At 46.1% G+C, this 17,309-nt stretch overlaps 2 protein-coding genes across 13 annotated transcripts in view; both read right to left on the bottom strand.

Moving 5' to 3' along the window:
- The window catches only part of SMIM11A (small integral membrane protein 11A), a 34,926-nt gene extending 20,632 nt beyond the window's left edge, over positions 1–14,294 (bottom strand). Inside the window, exons 1-6 of one of the 12 annotated variants that reach the window (XM_040585012.1) lie at positions 14,190–14,294; positions 12,947–13,006; positions 10,899–11,112; positions 8,838–8,922; positions 6,990–7,169; positions 5,041–5,222 (exon numbers count right to left, since the gene is read on the bottom strand). In XM_040585012.1, coding sequence (XP_040440946.1) covers positions 7,002–7,169; positions 8,838–8,922; positions 10,899–10,984 — 339 coding nt within the window. In that variant the 5' untranslated portion in view covers positions 10,985–11,112; positions 12,947–13,006; positions 14,190–14,294 and the 3' untranslated portion in view covers positions 5,041–5,222; positions 6,990–7,001. Of the gene's footprint in view, positions 1–5,040; positions 5,223–6,989; positions 7,170–8,837; positions 8,951–10,898; positions 11,113–11,437; positions 12,590–12,946; positions 13,007–13,439; positions 13,642–13,988; positions 14,100–14,189 lie in introns of those variants that run through there. The other 11 variants (XM_040585011.1, XM_040585013.1, XM_040585015.1 and 8 more) reach the window with 11 other exon arrangements.
- A 1,835-nt stretch (positions 14,295–16,129) lies between these two features.
- Positions 16,130–16,812, bottom strand: KCNE2 (potassium voltage-gated channel subfamily E regulatory subunit 2). The gene has a single exon (XM_040584312.1). The coding sequence runs from the start codon at positions 16,672–16,674 to the stop codon at positions 16,297–16,299; it is 378 nt and encodes a 125-aa protein (XP_040440246.1). The 5' UTR covers positions 16,675–16,812; the 3' UTR covers positions 16,130–16,296.
- Between the last annotated feature and the right edge of the window lie 497 nt (positions 16,813–17,309).

The raw sequence follows: 17,309 nt of genomic DNA, 5'->3' as shown, positions 1-17,309 counted from the left end.
CTTTGCTCTAAGCTAGCTGGAATGCAAATCACCTGAATTTTCATGATGTCTCATCGACTAATTACTTGTAAATGCTTTTCCAAGCCTCGTCTTCATAAAAAAACCCACATTTATTTTCCTCCAGCTCACGAAGCAGGCCTCTAATGATTGGCTGAACACGTTTTTTTCCTTATTTTCAAGTCTTGTGTCCTAATAGCACACTGCAACCCAGGATACAGACAGGACAAATGCACTTGGGGCAAGAGCCTACAGAGGCCCAAGCCAGGGATGTAATGATGGGACACAGGTGTGAGCTTCTGTGACTGAGCAGGCAGAGCTGGGTTCATTTTGTGCCGTGTCTGAGAACTGGGAGAAGACTGCCCAGGTAGTGGAAAGGCAACAACATTGCTCAAAGCCCAGCCACTGTCTCTGTGAACTTGTTCCTTGATATTTTCTTCTGCAGTAACCATGTGGAGAAGGTATGGAGAGAAATGCACAGAGGAAAGGAGGAGGGATACAGGAACAATGTTCTATGTAAAAAATGCAAAAAAGAAAACTCTTTTAGAAAACAAATACATGCAAGGGCCAGAGTCATTTATATGACTTAAACTGCACTTAACTGTCAGTGTCTGGCATCTCTTGTTGGCAGGTCTAAACCTCCTCAAATCAGTGAGAAACAGGAAGCCAGGAAATCAGCCTGAGCTTAGGCCAGAGGAATATGAGTCACAGCAAATCAAAAGAGCCATAGGACTGGTAAAGTGCCATGCCATTAGAAGCTGAGGCATTGGAGAACAAAACCAACCGATATGAGGAAGGCCAGGAAAAAAAGAGCCCAATAAAATAGGACAGTCACCCATGCTGCGTTTCTAGTGATCAACAGGAAGCAGCTATATACATTCTCTGCTCTGTTACAGCCATCTCAACAGCCTTCGGACAGACTGGAAACATCTTGCGGTGAGGCAGCCTTTGATGCTAGTACACACAGGCATTTTCAGTAGCACTCTCATCGGATTCAAAGAGGGAGAAATTGATGCCATATGGAGATAAATGTGAATATATGCCTAATCACTTATTTGTGCCTAAACAATTTTTTTCTGCAGGAACATATGAGGAGTCCATTGCTATGGGGATAACTGTTCCCGCAACTACCAGGTATTTCTGTTATCAGCTGGAGAAGAGCTAGCTGGTGCTCTGATTATCCCCAGATTGGTACACACATGCCAATCAAGGTCCAGCTGAGCCTACATGATATGCTGGGCTTGCTCCAGCAGCTAAAAAAAAACCAGCTTCAAAAGCCAAAGCCAAACTGGAGTGACATGGGTTGTGCGTAAACATCCAGCCACCTCCAAGTCCTTAAACCAGGTAGTCAATTACAGACAGCCTATATGAAACTAGCTTTTGGCACATGTCCAGGGGGGAAACACAGGTTTTAGAAATTTCACCTGTCTCCAAACACCCACGTGGGTTGTATATTTATTCGTTCTCCACGTGATCAGGAGCATATTAAACACAAGACTGTCACAGGGTAGTCAATCCTTCATATGAGGCCCATCAGCTCCTCACTAGACTTGAAGGCTGAGATTAGTACATAGTTAATAAATACGGAGAGTATGCCACAAGTTGGTGCACCTTCAGAAGCACCTTTGCAAAGACTGTGGAAGAACTGGTGAGGGCTGAAACAAGTAGGGTTTGTTTCAACTGCCTACTGGCTTCTCCCATGATGGAGCTGGAAAGGGGGCTGAGAGTTCGCCGCAGTGCTTGTCTTTGGTGAGTTGAAACCAGGGGCGCTGACAGTCAGCAGGTAGGCAGTGATGCTGAGCGTCGCAGGTTAGAGCTGGGATCAAGGAGAATCATGAAGGACTCTACCCCAAGACAGAACATTTGTGGGGCCTTTGCTGAGAAAAGCAAGAAAAAACAGCTGGAATTACTGATCCCTTAGAGGAAAAGCAAGGAAGAAAACGTTGGAAATAGTTGTTTGCATGTGAGGCTCTTGGAAGAGCTGAAAAATATTTAGCTCCCTGACCTGCAGCACACCGGCCTAAGGGCAATCTCTCCTGCCCTGGGGCATTGCTCAGGGAGCTCTGCCTTTCACCAGCACCAGTGCTGTTGCATTTCTGGTAAAAGTCTTGTGGCCTTCAGAATTTTAAAAACATTCAGCGGTGCTAAAATCAAGCTGAGTTCATTTCAGCCAAAGTCTAAAATGGATAATGAGAAAACAGTCCTGTTGAATGTTTCTTCACTTATTTTTCACTGTAAGGACCAGATACCCCACAGCCACCGAGCTCCTGCAGGCTGGAACAGCCCTATTCCAGCAGCCACTTAAGTCATCTCAGAACCTGTGAGAGTTTATTTTTTTCCCCTTAAAATCCCAACAGCTCCTTTCTTTATTACTACACAAGGATTTCAGCTTTTGTTTAAAAACACATGGCCTTTGTGTCACTAAATGAAAGCCTAAAGGTGTAAACACTAGAAGTTTAAAAGACAGTAATACTTTTATTTTCTGTCTTTGACACTTGGCACTGATGACAATAACAACAACCAATAGTGAAAGACCTGTGCAAGTGAAGTACTGCGTAAGGTTAAGTTGCCCATCTATACAACACAACTGCTCTTTTTGAAAAAGAGTAATTTTATGGAACAGGGGAAATGGAGAGACTCTAGTTTTGTGGGCACCAGAGGAGTGTGACCTGGCTCACTTTCTGGGATGGGAACATCTACAAGAGGATCCTGTGTAGATCCCCTGCTGTCTAACAAGCTGCACACTCATACACGCTGAGCACTTCAAGGCTCTCTATCCTTACTGCTTCCTCTCACTTGCAGAAACTCAATCGAATTGAACTCTATTCCTCTTTTACACTTGCCGGGACTAATTGTACAACCCTTCTTTCAGCAAGAAACAAGACTTCAAGGTCCCCAGCTGGTTTCTGAAAAAGAAACTGAAACAAATCTGAGCTGCTGTCTCCCCCCAGTGTCAGTATATTTTCTTGTTCAAGGCTGCAACCACAGCACATAGGGTGCCCGAGGGTAAAAAAACCTGCTGTAACCTACCCAGTGATAGCACAGATCAAAACTCTACCCCGGTATGAGAGAGAACAGATATCGGTTCAGATCTGGGAATGGATAATAATGGAAGGTCTCTTCTTATTTTGGAAGGTCTAGAATATTAGCCTGCTATGACACCCATCAAAAGCTCTAGGGGTTACCTGTGCTGTAGCACTACCCCAAAGTTAAGGAAAAAAGCAGCTCAGTTGGACCAGATTTGAAGTCTTACATGTACAAAGAGGTTTTCTGTTTTGGTTGTAGAAGCTGTTTGCCTGGTCATGTGGAGGACTTCTGAGGAGTCACAGACTCCTCACAGCTGCTTTCTCCCCCATTGAAGAAAAAGGGACAAAGAACAGGCTTCTTGTATGAATTCCTTTCTTGCACGTGTTTGGCAAGGTAGGGCCCCAGATTTTAATGCCAGTCTTGATTGCTTTGGGTGCTACATGGTGCCCAGTTGCTTTGATGCTAAATTACTTGCTTTAAAGGGAGATCATGTACCTTTGACTGCTTACAGAGCAACTGTATTGAAGTAGAGAATACATCTGCTTTCAGCTTAAAAAAACCCCAAAACCTCATTATTACTATTGGTCTAGAGAAATGTACTCTTGATTGAGAGGCTTAAAAAATCTAGACTGGGGCCAATACTCAAAAGCAACTGGTGACTGCATGGAGCCAAGACATTGCTCATTTTTGAAGCTGGTGGACACTATACAGGCCTGACATCTGCCTGCTAACGTTTGGGCATGTGGCTTAGCCAAGTACCGTGGTGCATTTCCCTCAACAGCTGTTTAATGGAAGTGGTTAGCAGAGACTGTTCTCACTGAACACTGCAGAGCCATTTAATTAAATTACCATTCAATTCCACCTTTGCATAGACAGATGACTGCTGAGATCGTAGAGGGAAACTGCTGTTTTACAACGGCACTACAAATTCCCTGAGGCTGCCATAGCAAGGATATTGCTCTATCCCAGGAATGGTTTTCTGCAATACTTATATTCCCCAGTCACCAAGGTGACCGCATGAACAGTGAGATTTTAAAAATCACTGCAGTACCCGATGAGTAACTCCACCACAGCAAAAGCTCTCTGAGCATCAGTTGTTATCAGATGCACACAAATTTAGTCAGGTAGCGCTTGCGAGACTGACACTGCAGCAGCGTGCGCTGGTGTGACCACAGCAGGCACCTCAGCCCCACAGCCACAGGGAAAGGGAAGGAGCAAGCCATCCCAGAGGCGTCCCACATCCTGCTGGACTCCCAAGGCTTTTCCAAGGGCTCTCCACCTCTCCTCTTCCCTACTCACTCCGCTCCACTGTCAGGTTTCAGCTTCACCATAACTTCCAGAAGATACAAGGATCTAGGAAGTGCTTTATAATGGAAACATGAAGGAAAATGTGAAGGCAAACGTACCTGCTGGCACTACTCCACATGTCTAAGCCTTTATTTCTGTGAAAAAAATCTACTCTGCTGATTAACCTACCATGACCAAGTTAGCTTATCCTCCAGGATTTGATATTATTGCACATGCAGAAGTAGGTAGCAATGGTAATGAAAACCCACTCTGCTTCATAGGCCGTACAGTAAATAGAGAGCCATACACAGTTCTCAGATACTGCACAGAGCAAAATCATATTATAGACCCCCTAGCATGAAACCGCCTCAAAGGTGACACTGTAATTTGCATTAATCTTGGGACGCCCTGGGTGCAGAAAGTGGTTTGAGAAAGACCTGCCTGGAAAAGCTCCTCTCCTGTGTTTGTTCACCTGGATTCAACAAAGGGCCCACAAGTCTCAGATTTACACCCTTGCAGGAAGCAGTTTCTCTGAAGAAGCTGCAGAGCCCTTCCCGCTTCCCGCTGTCTGTCCACGAACCTTATACACATCCATGATACATTCAGTGTGTTTTCTCTTTTGAACCAGCCATGTCCTTGCAGCTAATATTTTAAAAACTACCTCCCCTGCAGTTTTAACTGTAGCAATTGAGTAAGCAGAAACCAAGGCCATTACTTTTTTTTTTTTACAAAGGATTTTTTATTGCATAAATAGAGGCTTTAATATTTTGCTGTATGTATAAAAAGTTGAGATACAGTTTAAGTGAATGTTACTCTTAAGGGTTTTATTCCTTTGACACATCCTTCATCTACAGGAAGGCTTCACTCTCCCAGAAAAGGAATCCAATGCAAGCTGCCAAGTGTCAGAAAATCTGCATGGTGGGGAAACAGCAGTGAGAACAGCAGGCATGCTATACTGGCAGCACATGGGCTAAATCTGCCTGTGCACGTGGCACGCTGCAACTGGAGCTAATCCCAGCTCTGCGGTGCTGACACTGGAGAACATTTTTAGGGTAGGAGAATTCATCCCTTCTTGCAATCCCATTACAGAAAGACTTGGCTGACAGCCCGAGAGAAGGCAGAAGTTAGGAAGGCCTGGGCCTCTGGTGGGTAACACTGGGTGACTGTGCAAGTAGGGTATTTTCTGTGAAATCAGAGATGCTTTAATGCCAGTCATTCAGCAAGGTCAATGTCATATGCTGAACACAGAGGTCTTGTGGGATGAGCTCACTACCCTGGGGCAGCAATCCCTTTGGCTATGAACTCTGCCAAAGAGAACTCACTGGGACCCAATGCTGCACACACAGCACAGTCTCCTCATTACAAGCAGCAAGCTTCCTCACTTGCAGGGCAGCGACCTCTGATTTGTTTAGCAATAAAACTCCATATAATTTTCTCTGACTTACTCTGTAAAAACAGAAAGAAGTGTCCTGACAGCATTTCCCAGTGGCTAATGAAACTGATTTAAAATAAAAGTTTAAAATGGCACAAGTCTGCCCAGAGACAAGACTGTAATCTGATGTAAATAGGAGACTGAGAAACACCTTTGGTTTTGTTGGTTTTTTCCTATGCAAATGAACCGCTTTGTTCCCGCTGTTAGTTCCAGGGCTCCATTTCTAGTCACAATTTCCAACCCTTGTTGCATGAAATAAAACAGTGACAGGTTTGAAAGCAAAACTAGTAAACATTTCTAAGAAATGAAACTCTCTTCATATGTGAGGTGATGACCTTAAAAGGGGAAAGTAAGTTTTTTAGTTTAATAAAGAGTAAAATTACATCAAACTCCCACTGAGCTTGCAAAGGGCAGGCAGGAATAGAATTCCCATTTTGCTGCAGAACACAGAGATGTGAAACAAGTAAGATATCTAACAAGTCAGGGAGTATCAAGTCAGGGAGTATAATCTTAGCACTAGGCAGTACCCATTTTGCTAATGGACTTGAACCAATAAGGCAATGATTGCTTAAACTATGAAAGGAGGAAGGAATTCAGCACATAGGGAATCAAAACTCAAAACTTTTAAGAAATTCTGTAATGTTCATTTTGCTCTTTTATGCAGAAAGATGTCCATTTTCCTCAGTTAATGATATATGGTGGATATTACATAGCATCACCTGTAGCATTTCTGTTACTTTGGGAAGTTCCATGGCATGAAATTTGGCCCTTTCAGCTAAACTATCTACAACTTGTCATGTATTTAACTAGTATGAAATGGCTGATTCTTTCTATCTTAATTATGTGACTTAAGGCCAAGAGGACTTATTGCATCATCCTGTCTGGCACACCTCTCCTGCATTTTTTGCCCAATTCAACCATCTTCTATGCATCAGGACTTCCTGTGCAATTGGTTGGATGGAAAAATTCAGGGAGATGAACTGCTGAAGAGGAATACTGTGCTAAGATCTCCTACATCACAAACCATAGCTGCCAAGTTTTCTGGTGGTAACTGCAATTCCTACAAAGAATGGGCATGATATGGGTGTACAAATACACTGAAACACCACAGAGGACAAATATTACAAGAACACAAATAATGGTGATAGTTGTAACTGCACAATCCAAAGGCATCCAAGTCAAAACGTAGTGGCATTAATATGTCAGTGCCACTATTGAACACCAAGATGTCAAATAAATTCTATACCTGAGAGACTCTTCAATCATACTTCTTCTCTGCTTCTGTTTTCTGTTTCTCTTCACGTTCCCTCTTCAGTTTTTCTTCAATTTTTTTGCTCTGGTACATTTTTACTCCAGCAAAGGCTAAGCAAAGAATCAATGTTTTAGCTGCCAAAATGTACATCAGCAATGGGAAATTCTCCAAAGCCTGAAATGCAAAATAATATATTTAGGTAGTTACTGGAACACTTGGACAATTAAAAATTAATCTACAGAGATGCTATACAGCTTCCTACAGCAACAGCATTATTCAAAGCAATGGTAATGTTCCTCTGTTCATGCGGGATTTTTCTGTAGAAAACTTTAAACTAGGCAGATCAACATCTGGGGAAAGGACAAAACCAAGTTAATTCAAGTTTGTATATGAAGCCCCTTTGAACAGGTCTTTGTTGCTTTTGCTTGCGTTACAGCAAACAGAATATTGGCACGATCTGGAGCTGAAAAAGGGGAAGAACCGAGTATCGTAGGCTAACTGTAAAAGTAGGAATGCTGCTGTACAATTCTCACATCAGCGATGGATCTGTGCATATCAGCTATCAAATGTGATCCCCAAAACCACTTTTGTGCTCCTAGAAATTTTAATCCATGGTAGTTTTGCAATTAACTTGCCCAGATCTGGAAGGTATAGATAAATGCCTTTCAAGTAGAAGAAAAGTAAAAAAACCCAAGACTCCAATGATTCAGTTTCAGGAGTTTTTAATGCCTGGAACCACTGAAATTGCACAACATATTTAAATGTTATAAAAGCATCCTGCCATAAGTGTATGTGGAATAAAAAATAAAATGCAAATGGGTAACACTGTGAACATGGAATACAAATATGAGTGGCACAAGCACTCAGTGAAAGATGTTAGTTCCAGACTGATACTGAAGGCACATGAACTTCCCAGCCCAATATTTCAAAGAGCCACCTGGCCAGCAGGATCAGTCTGGTCTTTCAGGGGAGCACAGTAGGTTCACAGTGCCAGCTCCTCCTTAGCAAGCCTTCCAGTACCCTCCTTGTACCCTTAGCAGGCCTTCCAGCACCTCTAAAGTTGTTTGGTCATTGTCAAACTACTGAATTTAGAAAAAGCCTTGTATCTATACACCAACTAGTCTGTCCCCTTAAAGTCCACAAATCAGAGGCTAAAGTGAGGTCTTTTATAATGCTGATCTCTACAAGCTGCAACGTTACATTTGACATCAGACCACTCCTCTCTAATTTTGGGGAAAAAAAAATCATGCTCTGTCCATCTCTCAGCATATTAGAAGTGGCAATCTCTTTAAAGCACAGTTCTGCAACACCAGAAAGGTAAAGCCAAGGCTTGGGGTTAGCATTGCTTTCTTGAGAAATGGTTTCACATGTTAAAACTGCTAATGCATGAGGTACTTGCTCAGACACTTCTGTGCCTTACACATGTACCCTACAGAGTGTTTATGGCCCCAATACACTAAAAGACACAGTGGAGAAAACACTCTCCAGTAATGAAAGGAATTGAGGAAAGAGGAGCTGGAAAGGCCTGGAAAGAGGAAAGCCAGGAGGAGCAGAGGCAAGCAGAGCAGAGCAGAGCTTGTCTACCAGTGTTGTGCTCAGGTAGGCACTGTGAGGCCCCAACAGCAAGTACTGGGGCCAGCCCGCAAGGTGCAAGCATGTATAGCAAGAAAGGACAACAACGAGTCCTCTGTCCCTGAGGTGCAGACACTGTGGTGGTTAAACAACCATCACCTAGGCAACAAAACCATCTTTATAAACACAGGACCCACCCCACCCAGACCTTACATGCATTTGCTTGAAAGAGCAGAAATTCACTGCTTTATGAATGTGAAACATCCTCACCTTCCAATTAAATGCCACCATCTTGGCTGCGTGATATTGCCTGTCCCACAGCAGGCTGCGTCCAGCACCAACGAGCGTCACACTTCTAAAGGCACAGATCAGAACAGAAGCATCTTGAAGAAATGGAAATTAAAAAAGAAATAGCCAATCTGTTTCTACTCAGCACATCTACCCTGCACCTTACTGACAAGCTCATCTGCTGCACAGCACCTGGCAGCATATCAGTGCCACATGGTTCAGGAATGACCTACATGGGCCTTTTTGGAGCTGAGTGACAGAAGCAATGTCCGTGCTGCTGAAGGACAGGGTTTTGACAGGCCCCGGGCAGGTGTCACGCTTGCGCAGAGCAAAGTCTGGGCTTCCACCACACACAGCACATCCCAGCAGCTGCTCAACCGAAAACACAGCACTGGCTGCTTTTGAAAGCTTGACATGTGTGCACATCACACTGCCTCACTGATGTTTGAGACCTAGCAGACAGAAGTGCACCCAGAAGAGCTGTCTTGTGGTTTTCAAGCCCACCTGCCCTGTTCAGAGCCTGAATGCTTAATGAATCCTAGCATCTAGTATAATTTACCAGTTCTCTCTGATTTGCTAATAAATTAAATTCTTCATGAAGCCCATAATAACACAGAAGTAAGCCAACCACTTGCTGGATTCCTTGAGTAGTCAACAAACATTTCAGAGCTGAACTCTGGGGCTGAGAAATGTCCAAGGGGATCCTGAAGGCTGCAGCACACGGCCACAACACTGCCCTGTGGGCTCAGCTTGCTGCTCCACCAGCACTGACATTGTTTCAGCTGCTGGATTTCAAATTAAGCATGTTTCCCTGCCTGACTCCCTCGAGGTGTTTCCTGTATGCGTAACAACAGAGTCACTGTCAAAAAGCAGGAGAAAGCACTACAGCTTAGTCCAGACCTTCACCAGCAGCTGAATAAATCACCACCATACCACAATAGTTGCTGCTGACCTTTCCTCAGAAACAAGGAGTCAAGTAAATGTTCTTGCAGCTCCTGTGCTGCTCAGCCAGCTTCTTCATAGATGTCCTTATTTCTCCAGCGAGGACATCCTCTTCTCTCCTTTTCCCCCAGCTGCCAAATCCTTACCCTGCAGAGACCACCCTGGAAACATCCCCACGGAGAGACATCACTGGAGATCTCTTACTGAGATCAAACTACAACAAAGGAGTGGCATGGCCAACTTGTTTGTCATTCACTATTTACTGTGTTGAATCCTGAGTTGTGCAGCTCCCTTCTGCTGACAAATTTTGTCAGGGCAGCTGCGAACTAATGAGTCAGTAGTGTTACACCTCCAAAAAAAGGGCATTTTAACTTCTGATGTTTCCTCCAGAATTTCAACAACCATTAAGATCTGAAGACCCCTGCAGGTGGTCACAGCAAAAACCTCACCATTCACAATTCACCATGCACAATTCAGAGCAGAATCTGGTTCTCAGTGCATGGTTCAGATAGCTACATTCTTCTCAGTGAAACCCAAGTTACACAAGTGTGGCCTGAACTGAAGGGACTGCAGTGTCCTCATCTCAGAACACTGACTTGCGTGGAGGATTCATCAGACGCAGTCCTCACTCTTCTAAACTGCTATAAATTCTGTGCTTCAGTTAGAATCAATTTTGCAGCACATTGTAAAAAGGCAAGAATTCAGCTATTCAAACACATGCTAGCATCTGGCATATGATGCTGAAAAGGGTTTTTTTATTATTTTTTTAAATGCAGAAGTATTTTACTCAGCAAAAGTTATGCAAACCCATCTATGGGGTCTGATTGCAGGGTACTGTCCCACCAGCAAGAAGCAGCGTATAATGTGTTACCACGGTGTGCACTCCTGTGAATGCTCTTGGTTGCGAGTCAATTATTTAAGCACTCAGTGCAACACTTCTGTAATACTTCTGCTCTTCTGAGACACAAGTCTGAATCTGCCTGAACTGTGTAACCACCAGGAGTAGCTGCAATGAAGTCACAAAGGAAGGGAAGTAAAGAAATTCTCCCTTTGTTCTGAAGAGTGGTGTTTTGATGCAAAATGTTTCCTGTGAGAACTGACACTTTTGATGGTCTGTCCTCACAATGTCTTCTGCAGTTGGAACTGAGCAGGGAAGCCACTGCTCTCTCCATGGTGCTTTCCCACATCCTGTGCCACCAGCCTCCAGTGGTCAAGCACTTGTCCCCATTTCATCTCTTGACTCTTCCAGTCTCCATCTTCATCCAGACCTTATTAAATACAGCTGAAACTCCAGGACAGAAAAAAAGAGGTGGAGCTGGGGCACAGAAAGTGGGAAGAGGAGAGAAAAAGGCATGATTCGCTTCACATTTGGAAAAACATTTGTTAGTGCTGAGGTCATCAATACAAAAGCAAAAAGCTCAGACGCTGTACTTTTCAAGGTTGTGATATCTTAAAAGCACGCACGCAAATAGACAGCTGAAATTTCATGTTTGCCTTTTTAGAAGCAGATAAGGCACAGATAGGAGTTCAGAACACATCTACAGTCAGGCATTGTTCATTCCCCAGGAAAATGCAAGTTCCCTTAACAAACACAGTGCTACTGGCAACAGAGGCTGGGCCCCATGGAAGGTCAGTATTACCTTCACTGAGGAGCAAGGAGGTCTCGTGTTGAGGCACGTGAGAAACAAACAGGAGCACTAGGCTCTGCCTGAAGCCCGGCTGGAGACTCTGTGACAGACACACCATAAGCTATCCATCACACACTTGCAGACTGCTATGCAGGGTAGGGATAAAATGCTATCACTCTCACATATATCAGTAGCTGCCTTCACTGTGGTTGCACCTCACAATTGCTAGCCTATTTACACTCAGACCTTCTCTGTGAAGTAGATCAAACTACTGCAGATGAGAGAGGAAGAGAGGGTCTGCCCATATCACACACCTCAGCACTGTACAAGCAATCCTGTGTTATCTCCAAATGCTGTGGTCTTTTGGATCCAGAGCAGGCAGAGAGAGTCATCAACGCACCCCTTGAGGCTCATGTCCTCAGCAAGGCTAAATTGCTCCCAGGGACAGCTGCACCAAGTCCCAGAGCTAGACTTCAGCTGATACCATCCCTAGAATCTCTACCCCATGCTGTGTTGTGCAACACAGACCACCCCAGACAGACTAAGGAGTTGGGCCCCAGTCAGATGGGAAGTCTGTGGTGGAGAACAGAATTGAATTCCTGGTCTCTCAGCCGCTGAATTACAGTTCCAGTTCACCACAGCAACCACATCACAGCCCAGCCACTCACGCCATTGTTTGCTTGTGCAGCAGCAGAGTATTGACTGGCCTGCACGCATCAGAAAATGTCTACACAGGCATCTGGGTATTCACAAACCCACTTGAGTTGTCTTGGCTGAATGTCTCACTCAGCCTGCCAACAACTCCATCTACCCGACAAAATGGGACTTGAGATACTCTTTTGTCTACTGGGGATTTCTGAGCAACTCCATTTGATCCACTTTGTGAAAAGCTATAAAAGTCACCAGCCACAAGGCCTCAAAAAGCAGCGAGCTGCTAGGGTTATTTGACTGCATTTAAAATGGAGCAATGGCTGAATATGACCTGAGCTAGAAAAGGGGTTTCACTTTACCTGTCTCTTGTTGCTGCTTTCTTTAACGCACATATTTCAGGAAGCAAAATGCATGCTTCCCACATGGACAGCTACTGGAGGACCCACCACTACATGTGACCTGTGCTGCATCATGCATCAGACTGAGCATCTGCAAGGATGCAAGGATCAAGCCTCCTCCTCCTCCTCCTCAAAAAAAAAAAAAAAAAAAAGACTACTGGCTCATGGGAAAATATAGTAATATGGCAAAGCCCAAAGGCTGCAGAGAAACACAGTGGAAGAGACTGTAAGCCAGAGCTGCTGCACTAAGAATCTATCACAAACCACTGCCACAAGACACAGCCGTTATATTAAGTCAGACATACTCAGACCTGTGCACATTTATAGCCTCTGTGTGTATGTGGGTCAAGACATTACTCCATAAAAAGACCTGTGCAATCATTCAGTTCATACTAATGTCACTGATGAAGAAATTCCTAAACTAACAACTCAAGGAACATCAAAACCATAAAGCCATGTACAATCTTCATACCTGAAGAAGCAGAAATGAAAATATTAGTGATTCCTCTGGCAGCTCCTCACATGTTCCAAACTGTGGAAAATAAGAACAGACCAGATCATAGCACCTGGATTAAAATCAAATCAAATCAAACCCAAAAATGTTAGCGGCACATCTGACTGTCCCACCTTGGCTCTCAGGGCATAATTTCAGCCACGTCCCAGGGTCCTTGCTAGTTGCATGCCCTTGCTTTCTACCACCACCTTGCCCCAGGAGGGTCTGCTGGATTAGCTATGTCCCTGCCGACCCCAGCTCTGCCCTGGTCACCTCTCCTGGTCCCTGCAGCACCAGTGCCTGGCACAGCCAGCAACCCACACACACACTTGAGGAAACCAAACTTCTTCAATAAATGATAACATCAGATCCCTCTTTCTTACTTATTTACTTCATTTTTCCTTCAGAAAACAACAAAATTCGGCAGACTCATAGGCTGAAACGCACACTTCCAGGCAGCCATGCATCTTACCCTGCAGCAATATGCAGAGAGACGGCTGAATCAGGCCTGCTCACGGCTTACAGCCAGCGAGGGAGTCTCTAGCAGCTTTTAAACTCCTCACTTCCTCGGCTGAGAGGCGGCTGGGAGGCCGCAGGTTATGGCGAGGGAGCTTCTGCCGCTCCCGGGCACGGAGCTGGCCCCAGGGTGGCAGCCGAGGCTGTGCGGGGCCCAGGCCGGCAGGGCGCTGGGCGGGGGGGGCGGGCAGGCAGCCGGGGGACGGCGGGGCAGGGCGGGCAGGAGGGCAGGGAAAGGGGGCAGGAGAACGAGCAGGGAAGGCTGGTGGAGAGGCAGGTGGCAGGGCAGGCAGGAGGAGGCAGAGGGGCGCTGCGGGCTGCGGGGCTGGCAGGCAGGGGAGCAGGCCGGAGGGCAGGCAGCCATGCAGGCACAGCGGGCCGGGCCGCGGGGCGCCCCGCTCCAGCCCGATCTCGGCCCGCCGCCCCCGCGTCCCCCCCGCAGGGCGCCGCGGGCGGCCGCGCTAAGGAACGGTGTGGGGGAAGGCCCAGGAAGCGCGTCCCTTACCTCCCGGGACGGCCATGGCGCTGGGCGGGAGGGCGCGACAAACTACATCTCCCAGGAGCGGCAGCGGCAGCGCCCGGCGGGGCTGGGTCCGCTGAGCGGCCGCGTCTCCCCGCCCTGCGCGCCTCGGGCGCCGCTCCCGCACACCTGCCGTGCCCCGGGTTTGTTCAAAAAAATAAGATTCTGAGGTGAAGCAATTCTCACATGTCCCAGGGGTGCAGGTCCGGGGGCAGCGCGGTCCGAGGGCAGCTCCACTGTGCAGCCTCACAGCCGCCCGCCCGCCATCGGGAGCAGGGCCTGGGGCGGGCCTGGCGGCTGCTGGGGGTACTGATGCACCTGAACAAGTTCTCCAGGGGTGCTCCTCCGACTGTGCTTTGCCAAAAGGGGCTCTCCGTCACCATAGCACGGCCACAGCACCAGGCCCAGGTGGTCCCAGAGGCCCGCCACCCGCTCTATTACTAAACTCTTAAGTGGAAATGATACTGAAATGATCCCTCCAAGCACCACTTAATGCTGCTCCACATCACCCGTCCTCTCACATCATACTTTTTCACATCTTTCCTCCCGTAACTTCCAGTCCATAAGTACAGATGAGTTATGTCCCCTGTTCTCTCTTCCTCCTGTTGCTGCGATAGGGTTCATTGCACTCTCCCGTGCTGCCCCGTGTGCTGGAAAGGATTTCCTCACTGTACTCACAAAGGTACCTCAGCGATCTGCCTTCAGTTCCCTTGCTGCTCCTGCTCGGTGCAGCACAATATTGCGCTTTTCCAGCCGTGGGCCCCGAGGGTGCGGGAAGCCCTGCGGGCCGGGTGTGGAGCAACACGCAGCAGGAGCAGGGGAGATGGCGGACACCCGCGGGCCACCCTGGGAGCTGGGGGAAAGGGGGTACACTGCGTGGGGAGGGGCTCACCGGGCTGGGCTGGGGCCTGACGAGCCTTCCCCAGCACTGACGGGCCGAGATTATTCAAAGGCTTGTTACTGTGCCCGCAAAAGGCACATCTGGAGCATGAGGGCAGCTGCTGTGCCAAATCTCAAGACCAGCCTCCAAGGCAAGCCAAAGCTCCCCAACAAAAGAAGCCCTTTTCTTTTTCATTTTTTTTTAACATGAGCAAAGCAAAATTGTCAGAAACGCAGCACCAGACATGGCTGAAGTGTTTCAGCCAAAACTTTCTGAAAACAAACAATAAGCCCACATGATAGACAGCCAGCATGGGAACTTTTAGCTTAAGCGATTTAGGGCTGGCAACATGAATCGGAGCCAAATCCCAAGTCTCAAAAAATGAAGCACGTTTTAATACGAAAGTGTCACCCGTTCTGCTTCTAATTATTCCGTGAGAGCCAGTGCTGTGATACTTCAGCAGCACAGGATAAGAGAGACCAGCTTGAAAACCCATTTCCTAGCCAATATAAACCAGTACCAAATGTGGGAATGCCTTAGGAAGCGTGGCAATGGGACAGCCTTGATAGCTGGGGTATAAATCCCTGCTCTGAAAGCCAGAAGGCAGGATCTCAGTGGTTTATGCTGAGCCCTGGTTGATGGGATGTAACCAGTGCTTCCATCTCCCAGCTTGCATCCCAGGTAGACAGATTGTTCTGGAGAACCAAGGAGCAGCAGAAGAGGCAGCTTGGCCAGCTATGTACTTGAGGACAAATGATGAACCTCTGGAAGCTGCCCTAGATAACCAGGACATGCTCCTAGATAAGACTGCTAGTTCAGCAGCTCTTCTTCTATAAAACAGACCTTGTCAGAAGGCCATGAGTCAGTCTTTGCTGCCAATGAATAATGAAATCAAAATGGGAGCCACATCATTAAAAAATAGTTTGGAATGAATTTGTGTAGGTAGAGGTTACCTCCTATGATTCATCCCATAACACATTGTTCAGTTGATAGGTGGACATTTTGATATTTTACTGTACATTTTCAAGTTATTTTTAAGATGGCCTGAAGTAACACAGTTTGGATCTAAATCAGAACTTTTGACCACTTAATCACAGTTATTCTGAGGTGGGAACATCCACGTCTGCTTCTGGATTTAAAAAATGCTAAAAAAATCAAGTTACTCATTATCTTCGTTTTATTTTCCTGAAGAACAGAATATCAAGGCAAAACACAATAATGCAATTTTTTGGGGTGTTCCCTGAGCAGCTGTGTCAAAGTCTTCATGGGAAACAGTAATGTTGATTTCTTCAGCACCCCATTCTGCATTGACCTGTCTGTTAATGTAATGAACAGTTTCACAGCTATTTGGAATTCCAGTGAGTTCCCTGCACGTGGCTTTATGATGTCCTTTTTGCTGGTGTTTCCAAAAAGTCAAGGTGATCCAGGGGTTGTTTTGTCCCTTGCACCCAAGTTTTCATGGATCACACACTTGAGATCGTCTCGATTCAGAACCTGGGTTTTGTACTTCTCACCCCAGTCCTCAACAATGTACTGATGATAGGGGTCATTGGAGTGCTCTCGCCTCTTTGATTTCACAGTACTCACCAAGATCGCCACAATGATGAAGGAGAACATCCCAATCATCACCATCAAATAAAGGATAACATAGTCAAAGTTTTCAGCATCAACCTTGGCTTGCAATTTATCTGCTGCTTCCGTCATGTTTTTCCTCCAGCCATTCATGTAAGTGAGAAAGGTTTCCTTGAAAATATCTTCCACTGCCCAAGTGAAGTTTTGTATTTCAGCCATCCTTGTGAGTTACAGCTACTAAAGACAACATGATACTTATTTTAATCAAATACCTATACAGTTACATTGATTTCTTTTGCCTGCGTTATGACAATTAACTAATAACACCTGCCACCTGCCACTTGAAAGTGCAGTAACAATTTTAGATCAGCTGAGAATCCCCATCTCTGAGTGGTTCAATATGTTCAGAGACCCAGGGAAGCCTTACTCCTGTCCTCACCCATGTCACTTTCAGTCTTTGGGAAGCCAAGTATACCTTGGTGAAGACCAGTGAGCATGGGCTCCCATGACCCACATTACAGAGGTCAAGGCACACTGCCTTCCCTACTGAGGCAAAACACCAAGTGAAGAAGCATTTTGACCAGAAGAATACAAAGTACATATCGGATCCTGTAAGAGCTGGCACAGTGGCACTCCAGCCAGTTGCCCAGGATCTCTTAGGGATGGAGGTCACCTCACACCCTTTCCCATTTGGTCTCAGACATTACATCTGGTGTGAAGGCTGTGGTACCCATGCAAGCGCAAATGAATCTGTGGGAGCGTAACAGCCAGACAGCTAACTCCTAAATGGTAGCCTGATAAACTGGGGAGGGAGAAGGAGGCAGAAACCCCATACCTGGAATAGCCCCATTGGT

This window comes from Falco naumanni, chromosome 2, assembly GCF_017639655.2.
Source record: "Falco naumanni isolate bFalNau1 chromosome 2, bFalNau1.pat, whole genome shotgun sequence".
In the NCBI taxonomy this organism is placed as follows: domain Eukaryota; kingdom Metazoa; phylum Chordata; class Aves; order Falconiformes; family Falconidae; genus Falco; species Falco naumanni.
This window is presented reverse-complemented; position numbering and strand designations above follow the sequence as displayed.